Raw genomic sequence first — 12,385 nt, forward strand, 5'->3', positions numbered from 1 at the left:
TTTAAGTAATAAAAATTATCCTTAATTTATAATTTAAATTATATCCTGCACCATAATTTCTCCTCCTTAGCATCATTATTGTATGTATTATATTATTATATTGTATGCTAGGTATGATCTTCTATCTCATCATTTTAGTAAAATGTAACAATTATTATAAAACAGAATTAAAGTTTTTTTAATTTAAAGAGACAAAGTTTTAACATAAGTTTTAACTTATGCATTTGAGATGCTGGGTTTGAAATACAGTTGCTCTGGTCTTTGAGACTACAGACCACTTATGAGAGTTCTGAGAAAATCCAGAGAAATGAACTAATATCATCAATAGCATAATCATATTAAAAATAAAGATAGAAGTGGACATTATTACTATTCAAGAATGTGTGAGAAGAGTAAACTTCAGGTGTTATGTTCACTTAAACAGAAAGAGAGAAAGGTTAACAAGCCTCATTTGATGCTAGCATGGTAAGAAAAAAGGTCTAGTTAACTGATGCACTTCTAAGCATCAATTAACTATTAACCAGTTTATGCAACAGTCTTTCGTGTGGTATCCTATCAAATGCCTTAGCAAAATCCAATAGTATCATAGTGTATCCATTCCCTTTATCAAACTCAGCCATAACATGACCTTCCTGTAAATCCATACTGTTCCTTGCAGAAGATCTTATCTGTCTACCCATTTCTTACCATCTTCTCTAAAACCTTCACCACCACACCTATTATTCTTATAGCAAGTAAGTTCATTTATAAACTATGTTGATACACTTGAGAATGACCTTATGTACTGTAATATAGGTGACAAAAGAATTCAAAATATGAAGTTAAAAGGTGGTGCCTTAAAAATCTTAAGCACCATAGCAAGTGTCCTCAATTTTACTATAAAATGTTTGAATTCTTCTTGTCTATAAAAACAAATTATATATATAAAAAATGTGCCCAGTTCTGGTAATGTTCACACAGTGTAATGGATTGCCACAAAATTCCTGGTCAAATCACATGAAAGCATGTTAGAATACATCATAGGTGCAGAAACTATTGATATCAGCAATGTTTGAAGATGGGTAGCAAAATAAAAATGGGAGAATAATTCAAAAAATCAGCTAAGATCACACAAGACTTCAATACAACAACTGAAGAAAATCTGAAAATGTTGGATAAATAGATTTTGTCAAGGCTACCATGTAAATGACAGAATTCTGAAGCTTGGGTATTTTTAGAGTGTCCACATGCTGACTACAAGACTAGAATCCCAGAAAATTTGGTGATGGATACTTATCCAGCTACTTATGAGGACGAGTGAGAAAGTGAAAAATCAACTAGAGATTTCATATTAGCACAATTCTTAATAGGCAGAAAGATGGAGAGATAGTGGGACTTGCATCCAGCGGTGAAGAGATAGTACTAATCCTTTACAGCAGCATTTCTCAAAGTGCAGGCTGCATAGTTTTTTCCTAGAGGGCCATGAGAAAATTTTATTACTATATTTATTCAAATATAACTTGCTCTCGCATATAACTCACCCATGCTTTTACTTTATGAAAAAATAAATTAAAAAGTTTCGCATATACCTCGCACATGAAAAAAAGTTTAAACACGTTCACGTCGGGGTGATAGTAACTAGTTCCACGTGGTAAACAACACACCCTACCCAACAGCCACTATACTGCAGATGCAAGAAAAACAAGTAGTTTTATTGTATCACTGAATAAGGTACAGAGACATTTGCAGTCTGTGTAATATATGTCTCAACAAATAGTGCAATTAGAGGCAACTGGAATAAAAATGGCACTAACTAATGAATCACGTCCCCCTCCCATAGAAACTATGTAGTATAGACTCATGTTGTACCGTCAAACACAGTATCTAACTAAAAACTACTGTCCGAACATTTGTCCAAATTTTCAGTTACATGAAATAAGTCTTTGTTCAATTACATTTGAAATTTTCAATGTCATTAAGACAGATCACAAAGGCTAACTTCAAATAAAATTCCACTGCAAATTGCAACTAAAATTCAATATTCAATAAAATTCAATGGAAGGGTTGAAACTTTGTGTGAGTTGAGTCCACCCATGCGATGCAGAAGTGGTACGCAAACAGTAACGAGAAGTACCGTCGGAACAATAAACGGGCAAACCACCACCCTGTCATGAACATGTTAAAACTAACAAATATATAGTGAATGTTGTTATGGCATTTTCAGATATTATGGAATTCGGTTGAAGAGAATTAGCATTTCAACTCAACAACTGTCGACTTGCCTTTGTCGCTGGGGCATGTGATCTTTTGTTATTACCACACCAATCATATGCACGTCTTCATAGCTGCTCTATCTCCACTGGCCTACCATTGCTGTTTGTTTTGTACCCTGCTTTCACTTTTCATTAGTCATTCATGAAGGATTGTTCATTATGTATCTGAAGTCTTGTAAATTACTTGTAATTTTTGATTGAAATAATGGGAAAGAAGATGACGCTATTTGGGTAGATGACTTTGATGATGCAAGGAACCCGCTCTTGAGGCAGGAAGTAGCGATAGCAAATAGAAGATTCTAGGTAAGTCATACTCATTTTCAGTTTATTTTCCTGAAATCTTTAGTTTCTGAAAATCCTTGCATATATCTCGCATCATGATTTTTTAGCTTTAATTTCGGGGAAAAAAGTGCGAGTTATATTTGGGTAAATATAGCAAAAAATGAATATAATCTTTTTTATCTTAGTTTATAAATTTTCAAATACAGTTTAGAATATTATATATTAAAAATCCTACTAATTTAAAAAAACTTCTTTTACATAATTCATTTAAATTTTAATATAATAATATGCATTATATTTTGCCACAAGCTGTATATGTCACCACGCAAGTTTATAATGGTACATAAAATCAACCACATCACCACAGTATGCTGAGAAATGTGCCAAGAAATCCTATCCCAATTCATCAGACTTAATTTTTCTCTGAAAAATATTACAGCTGTGTATGTTATGACTACTTCACAATTTTGCATTTAGGGCCAGTATATGAAGGTTTGACTCTACCTACTGGTAAAGAGGCTGGTGGCCATTGAGTTATATTATTTTTTAAGTAGACTGTGGCCAGAAAAACACCACTCTACAATATGACTGTATTAAAATAGGTCTTGTTTTAACAATCACTTCACAATTTACAATAGGATGATAGCAAAGCAAGATGAGGAGAATGGATAAACCATTATACTACTAGACTTTCCCCTGCATTTCATAGGCTGAGTGCAGACAAAGGTACATTTGCCAGTGATGTATCAGTGGTTTCTGTACTTGGGAAATTGTTGTTTAACATGTATGTTAATAACATTGAGGATAGTAATATTCAATTATTTGCTGTTGATGCAAAATTAGAGATGTGATAAGGAACACATTTGATATACACAATCGCTACAGGTAGATTGTGAACAGACCAGTTCTATGAGCAAATGATAATGAGAATCATTTCAATATTGCTAAGAGTAAGATTATACACTTTGGAATGAAGACATTGCAGGCAGAGAATTATATTAAGTGGAAGTTTCTGCAAGTGGTCTTAACATAAAGAGAAAATGTATTCAAAATGTGAATTTTTTTTTATATGTCAATTACCTATAAAATGTTTTAAACCCATCAGCACACTCTGTGTGTGTGTGTGTGGAGGGAGGGCGGGGGTGTACAGCATATAACGATGTAGCTTATCATGTAGTACTAACTTTCAGCTCTCAGATATATAAGCTAAAATTGGTTTGAACACAGTCTTGTATACAGCTAATTTAATGTTCTGACTAAGTCCTCTCTTATTCCATATACATTTATTCAGTTGACTACCTACCATACCAGCTTTGCTAATTCCGTTATCTATTTCCATATTTAATTTGCCATGAAAATTTTTTGCCTAAATAGCTGAAATGTTCTATAAGTTCTCTATTCAGGATACAGTTGATATTTTCAATGTTTATGCATATTTTCATTGTTTTCTTATTGTTGATTTCATACCAAATTTATCACAAGTTATTCAATGTAATCAGGAAATTTTGCAAATTCGTACTGGATTTATTTAGAAGTATAACATCATCTGCATAAAGTAAAGAGCTGAGATTAACATCTCCAATTTTGACATCAGGTTTAATACCACTTTCCTTCATAATGCAATCCATATAGATGATGAATAACAGAGGAGATAATGTACATCCTTGTCTCACACTGACTTCAATTCTAACTGCTGATTTAACTCAAATAAAGACTAAGTATTGCTTTATATGTCCCATTTACACCATAGAACTGTAGTGTTTTGAATAGCTTTCCTCTTGGCACCTTGTCATATGCCTTTTCCAGATCGAAACTTAAATACAGATCTTGTTATATTTCCACAATTTCTCAACTATTTGTCTTAAAGTGAAAATCTGATCCTGACCAATGTCTATTTCATCTGAATCCAGCTTGTTCTTCACCAAGCTTCCCTTCCACAATCCATCTTAGCCTCTCACATTCAGCTTTATTTCTCTTTTTACAAATGAGTACTATGAGAGCTCTACTCCAATTTGACTATCTGTCCAGACTTTCTGAATAATGCAGTGCAGCTACCGTAAAACTTTTATACCTCCATACTTGAACATTTCTGGTCGATAACTCCAGCTGCCTTTCCATATTTTAGGTTTTGGATGGCTTTTTCTACTTCGAATATTGATATGTAATCCTGACTGTATGCCTGTTGAGTGTTTTCTACCACCATGCTGCCACTGATCATTTCATTTAGCAATCCTTCAAATACACCAAGGATATCTCCACTGCCAGTTTTCATGTCACCACCATTATCATCTGATTCCTTTTAGTACTCTTTCCTCCATTCTAAGCTTTTACAACAGCCTCCAGAATATTTTTACACCTTCCTGATATTCATTTTCTATGTTCTTACCAAAATCTTCTCATGACTTTTATTTAGCTAGTTTTACACAGTGCTTCACTTCCTTACATTTGTCTCTGTATTTTTTAAGAGCAGAAGCTGACCTATTTGCCAGGAACTTTCAATATGCTTTCTTCTTTTTCTTCATTGCCTCTTTAACTTCCTGTGTCCACCATGGAGTTCTAATTTTTCTATTGTTGCAGACAACCTTATCACATGCCTCTCTAGCTGAATCAATCAACGTTTTCTTCAGGGTTTGTCACTGAATCTCCAAGGTTTGGTTCCTGTTTTCAAACTCTCATTTTTGTCTTGATGTTCATATATTTTAGGCTACAGTTCAAATCTGAAAGCTGCTCAACTTTGATTAATTTTAAAACTTTCTTAAACTTTTTTTTCAATAGGAAATTCAATTTTATCATGCTCAAAACTAAATGGTGATCTGTTCCAATTTCAAATCTGTATACTCTTGTGTCATTATCCACTAGGAAAACATCACTATCATACAATAACACTGTCAATGAGACTTTCCTCATTTCTCACATCATGCCATGTGAATGAAGAGCAAATTTTATTATCATTATTATTTTTACTGATTTTTTTTCTCGTATTAATTTTTTTACATAGTTCGGTAACTCTGCTCTAGAGATCATACAGTGAATTTTTTCAAGCCACTTCTAACCTCCATTAAGTAGGTGGCATGTTATGAAATGGTATGTTAGCTTAAATTAATGTCACTTACTTGAAATATTCATAACTATATATGAATGTAGATTCTGTTTGTATGAATAACCTGAAAACTTTGGTAGTCAGTCAACTTTATAACTGGTGACTTCCAATTACAAAGATGGAAAGGACACAAGTGATGAACAGCACATTAATGGAATTCATCTCCCACCTTAAGCCAATCATACAAACATCACATGCCTATGGCAGGATTCAAACCTGCAGCTTATTTGGAGATCAAGTATGCTAATCACTTAGTCAAAAAGGCCAATTAAATGAAATGTATGAATGTAGTTGACTTGGCCTCTAATATGGAAATAAATTTATGTAAGTATTTCTGGTTTTTATGCAAAAAATAAGCATAACTTTCAGCTCGTCTTTGAAGACATGAATGAAACTTGCTCTAGAAAAATGTGTTTAGAATCAAAAACCAAATTTTTCCCAAATTTTTCCTTTTTTTTTTCTTTTTCCAGAAGTAGAAGTTTAGACTTTAAATTTCTTAGATTGTTTTCTACAGTGAAAGTCATCTATCACGGAGAATTCAAACAATATACTGCTATTTAAAACTTTATAAATTCCCATTAACACACGCACAAGTGAATACTTTATGGTAAAAATAGTTTTATTAAATGGATAATAAAAAAATGAATAAATGGAAAAAGTTAAATGGCAGTAGATGTTTGCAGGAACCATAGAAACAGTTTGTTAATGTGCAAGATTTGCTATAGTGGATTTGGGGGAGGGGGGGGGGGCACTCCATTCCCATGAAAACAAAAGAAATGACAAGAGAGAGTACAGGAAATGACAGAAATCATACATTAATGACAGAGCACAAAGAACCAGCAGAAACTAAACATAACAAGAATGGAACACATATAAGAAAGATCATCATCAAATTCCTGACATGTACCCTCAAGGGGTGTACAGGGTATGATAGTACTACATGAAAAATTTAAATCATTACTAACTTCCTATCTACAATTTTCCTCCAAATCAGTCTGTTACTTGTCAAGACTCCAACATTATCAGATCTTATATTTCTATCATCTAAGGCACTTTGTACCATATCAATCCACCTATATCTTGGTCTTCCTCTGGGTCTTTTTCCTACCAACCTGGCAGAGAACACTTGTTTTGCTAATCTTTCCTCGCCCATTCTGTTTAAGTGACCATACCACCTGAGATTAGTTCTGCTAACGCATTCCTGGATGTTGACAATGTGAAGATCAAGAAAAGTAAAATTATAAAAATGAAAATGCAGAATTTAAATTTTGAAACATCATGTTAGCTTAAATTAATGTCATCTACTTGAAATATTCATAACTATATACGTGCAAGTCTGTATGAATAAAATCAAAAATACCTTAAAACTTCAGCAGTCAGTCAACTTTATAACTGGCGACTTTCAATTACAGATATGGAAAGGACACAAGTGATGAACATTAGTTAGTATTAGTCAGCATAAATTGACACTGTTTACCAATGTGTTACAATATATTTTAATTAAAAGCTATGAAGTTTGTATGTACAACAGCTTATTTTGTATTTTAAAGGTTCTTAATATAAAAGAAAACTTATCATTCAGAATTTTTGGTTGTTTGTAAATTTCTGATATCAGGTAAGCGACATTTAATTTCAGATAACATAACATTTTGAAATGTAAGCATTAATTCTGCACTTTTATTTGTATAATTTCACGCTCTTCTAGTTTGTTTTTTTTTATATTTCACATTATTATTTGCATTTGTACTTTTTTGTATTTTGTGTTCTTTATGCTTAGTTTCTACCTGTTCTTTGTGTTCTTTTGCCAATTTTCCTGCCATTTCCTTTCTTTATGTAGAAGGAGGCATACATAAACCCCGTTCTGTCATCGATGTACAATTCCCCACCATTTCCATTGTTTCCTGATTGTGAAGGTTCGAACTTTTATTCAATAACAGTGAACTTAAAATAGCACTGGTTCGACATGACTTATGTCGGGACTTTTCTGAAGTTCATTATAATACACTGCTTGTTATAATGATGTTCACTATAGTGTGCATCTATTGTAATATAATTCTATAATTCTGACGTGCTAATTTAACAACAAACATGAATTTGAAATATTTATTTATATTAATAAAATTTTTTTGAACATTATACTGCTGCATTATTTTTTTCGCTGCATAAATAAAAAAGCAATATAATATATTTATAAATTACCATGCTCAAGAAGAATTTTAACTGTAGTAACATCATCAGAAAGAACACCATAATGAAGTGCAGTGCATCCACGAAATGTTGCATGGTTATTTAGTCTATCACAGAATTCGTCTTCACGAATAACCCACACTGTTAAAAAAAAAAAAAGTAACAAATTCTAGAAAAATTTATTTTTCTGGAGTTTTAGAAAAAAATATTTCAATTATTAGTAGCAGTGAATCTATCATAAGATTCTTTCACCATAATATCATTAAAAGGTAGTGTTATGATTGCAACTGAAGTTCTAATTGAGAGTGACAGCAATTCATGATTTATCAAAAGGTTTTGCTAATTTTTAGCAAAACAGTTGTCTCAGTATCAAACTACTGTAACTAAAAAATTATTTCTATATGGAACCTATATGTTATCTTTCATTATGGTATTTTTAAGGCTTTCACCAGTCTGGCATTTCAGATCCATTATGAACAGATGGAAATCCAGTAAATATGGATTTTTATTTGCTTATTGATACCTAGAACATTTCACGCCAAAAAAGTATTTGGTCACTCTTCACGTTCACTCTGGTATACCAATTTAGTAAAATATGAGTTGATGAATGCTTCATCATTGGCATCAAGTAAAATATTTTACTTATTATAGAGGTACATTAGAGAAAGGAAAATGAATGCATGCAGCTCCTGAGAGAATTATCTAAAACAGCATGTGTTGGAGAGAAGAGCTTTATGAGCAATGAATCTGGTTAGAGTATCAAAGGATTTGCTAAAAACTAAGAGGTAGCCACTTTACCAATGATTAGGGAAATGATTATGTAGTCTGAACCTGGGATGCAAAGCATGAGGAGTTTTCAGTTAAGAAGAGGGTAAGTAATTATAACAAAATTAAGAAAGTGGCTTGAAATTGCAAGGGAAATATCATGGTGTGTGCAAGGAAAATGATTAATGTTTGAGGGAAGCAGTCTGATACTGCTTCCCTCAACTCAAAAGAAAATAATGTGGGAGAAATGTGATGAACAAGTATAAAAACAGCTAAGAGTAATTAGAATGAAAGAGAATGCAGAATTGTATAAGAGGAAATCAGCCATGTAGGTGATGGTTACTTCTTCCAAAATCATTCTCCTTTTAATCACTACTTCCATAATTATTTGCCATTTAATCATTACTACGTAGTGAATAAAATGAGAATGATTGTAAAAGGATAATTTTAATGAATGCAGCTGGGAGAAAGGCAAGAGAAATAGTTGAATAACTAAGTGATTACCTTGCCAAGGAGTATCACCTTAGTGGTGTTAAAAAACAGATATGAGAATTGTAGTTGATGAACAAAATGATAGATGTCATATCTACTAGTAAATCTTTATTGATATCTATTAATTTTTTTTGTTAAATCACACTGCCATGTTATCTTTTTTATGAGAAAATAAGGGAATTAGTAGCATATGACCAAGCTTCATTTAAGTTTTGGCACTGGTAGATACCAATGAAGTGGAAAGATTAATCTGCCATCAAGTAGATTAAAATCATTATTCAGGGAACAACAGAGCTTTGTGAAGAGGTCTTCCTTTAGTAAATTTATGTAGCTCCCGACCATGAAAGATTTATTAATAAATCTATAGTAGAGTCATACCATGAGCAGGCTAAGGATTTTTTCTATTTTTATTTATTTATTTTATTTATTTTTTTGTAGTTCTTTCATTTATTTTTTACACAGCCTGGAAACCATGCTCTTGAGACCAATTGTGGAACTTTTTTAAGCCATTTCATGCCTCCAATAAGCAGGACAGTAGTCTCATACTGGATAATGAAATTTATCTCTCACCTAAAGGAAATCACAAACATCCATGCCCATGGTTGGATATAAAACCAAAGCCTGTTGGTTGGAGAGCAGATATGCTAACTATTCAGCAAACTAGGCTGGCGTTACTTACTTGCATGTCGCAATTACCGTGAAGATTTTAAATAAATCACTAGTTATTACTGGGATTTTAAAAGGCCAATGGCATGGATAAGAGATGGGCAGATATCAAGGAAGCTATTCTTTGTAAAGTGTATGGTTGAGAAGAATCAAGACAAATGATGTTAGGTGGTGTGCCACATGGATCTATGTTTGGATTACTGACTGCTGATTCTCTAATTGAGTGCATAGTTTAACAACTTTTTTTCTTCACAAATCTTTCTACTATAATCTTTAAATTTCTTTTCATGATTAGTTTTATAACGTCATTGCACATTGTACTCTTTAGCAGCGGAAATTTGTTCACTGTAAATCAAGCAGATTGGTTTATCATCCAATTCAACAAAAAAATATAAATCTGTCCCTTTGTTTTTGGCACTATTCAGATTACAGCAATTATTTGCTGTAATCTGAATAGTGCCAAAAACAAAAAAAAATGAATCTGTAATCAGATTACAGCAAATAATTGCTGTAATCTGAATCTGTAATCACCCAAAAAGTTTCGAGTTTGTCCAATGAATCCTATGGCCAGTGGCTATATGAATCATTAATCTGTACTTATCTAGTTAAATTAGATCATAAACTTGTATAATAAATTATTACAACTATTTTTTTTTTTTTTTATTGCTGTAGTAACATGTTTTTAATTATAAGATTCTACAGGATCCCATACTGGTTATAATCTAAGATAGCATAATTACTTAAACAGAATGAGAAACGAGAGATTAGCAAAACTGGTATCTGGTCTGGTCTCTAAGAATAGCAGGAAAAAAGACCCGCAGGAAGATTAAGATATAAATAGACTAATGAAGTTAGGAGTGCTTCAGAAGAAAAGTAAAAAACAATCTAATTAGAGATGCAACAAATAAGCCACTCTAGTTGGCTGACAGATAGTGTCTCTGTTCTCCTACCAAAAATTTATACTTTGAACCAATCTCACTATGGTATGGATGTTTATGAATGTCATCAAGTGGTAGGTGATTATCATCATTTGGCATGAGATCATCAGCATCCTGAAATGGCTTGAAGAAGTTCCATGCCTGGTCTGATCTCACAAAAATAGTAATAATTGGAAACTAGTTATGAAATGGTAACTGTGTTGGACTATCCTAATAATATATATATATTTCTTTTTATGACGATTCTTCAAAATTAGTGCTGTCAGTTTCAGAGAACAACCTATAAAGCTACATTTCTTAATTACACTGTACAGTACTCAAAAATATAATGGATAAATGTAAATAAGCACATAGCATTACTTCAGTAGCATAAACTAGGTTTATTTCATTATGAAACAGCTTTCTGTTTATATTGTGCAAGTGCTAGTTTCTGCCATTGTAAACATATTTTTGATTGCTAGAAATTTAGGCATTTATTGGTCAATGTTTCCTCGGCTTCACTGGTTATGAAAGGATTAATGAAACAGTATCTTTCATTCTATTACCACTCTCTCTCCCATCCCAACTGTAGAGGTGAGTGCAAAATGGAAAGAAAAAATTTCAAATTTTTGCGTGGAATTGGTTTCTTATGCTGATAGCATATTTAATGACACAAGCTGAAGCCTGTAGTGTGACAAAGGATAGAGTCCCAAGGAAAAATTTAAGCGCTATTTCTCTTTATTCTTCATTATACTGCTTACTAACAGAAGATTATCAAGTGTTGTAATGTACATGAATGATATTCTTGGAGAAACTAATGCATCACCAGAGGTGATATGAGAATTTGATGCAAGGATGCAGGTTGTCGATACTATTTAGAAAAATGAGTGTAAAGTTCTTGTTCTATGTGACTCCAGACTGCAAAGATGTCATCAACATATCATAGCCATATTGTTGGTTTTGGTTCAAGAGCAAAAATTCTATCTTTTAGGCGTTCAAGAAAACAGTTGGCTAAAAGTTAGGTGGTATTCATCTTTTGCTTGTTTATATATTTTATCTTTCCATGTGAAGTAACCTGATGTGATTGCAAATTTGAATAATTCCACAATATCAGATGAAAATTTTTGGTTAACAATTTTATTGTCTCTTTGTGAGGGCTATTAGTAAAAAAAAAGAGACAATGTCAAAGCTTATTGACATCTGTATCTAACAGACATGTTAATAAGCTACATCCTCGCAGCAAATTCACACTAGAAAAGAATCATCATAAGGTATTTTCTTCCTCAATGTACACATCCAATGTAAACAAGATGGTTCCATTTCCACTTTTGTCTATTGAAAACCAACTTTTTCAGGTCATTATATCCACAATTGGCTCGCCATCCATCTCAGAAATACGGCATCATAAAATCTTTAGTATCCAGAGCACAAAAATTTTGTTCTTCTGAAGAATCTTTAAAACAAGAATTGGAAATTATTAAAGATACAGCCTTACTAAATGGATATAATCCAATAACAAATCAAAAAATTATTAGCCACTCTCCTACACATCAACCCAGACAAAAAGAAGCCCATAGGACTCCTATACCATATATCAAAGGCATCTCTGAAAATGTTTGTCAAAAATGATGAAGAAATGCAAACTTGATGCTACCTATAAACCAATCAACCAAATTCACAATTTGTTACTTTCTCCAAAAGACAAAACTCTCACCACTGATGCC

At 32.5% G+C, this 12,385-nt stretch overlaps 1 protein-coding gene across 4 annotated transcripts in view; it reads right to left on the reverse strand.

Moving 5' to 3' along the window:
- LOC150105767 (mitochondrial disaggregase-like) overlaps positions 1–12,385 on the reverse strand; it is a 244,459-nt gene that overhangs the window by 190,244 nt on the left and 41,830 nt on the right. For 3 of the 4 annotated variants that reach the window (XM_090393564.1, XM_090393566.1, XM_090393567.1), the window contains one exon: positions 7,834–7,962. The exons of the other annotated variant lie outside the window; for it this stretch is intronic. In XM_090393564.1, coding sequence (XP_090249690.1) covers positions 7,834–7,962 — 129 coding nt within the window. The remainder of the gene's footprint in view (positions 1–7,833; positions 7,963–12,385) is intronic. 4 annotated transcript variants of the gene reach the window in all.

The sequence above is a fragment of the Typopeltis vanoorti genome, chromosome 6 (genome assembly GCF_054136105.1).
Source record: "Typopeltis vanoorti isolate ZY-2024b chromosome 6, IOZ_Tvanoo_1.0, whole genome shotgun sequence".
Lineage (NCBI taxonomy): Eukaryota > Metazoa > Arthropoda > Arachnida > Uropygi > Thelyphonidae > Typopeltis > Typopeltis vanoorti.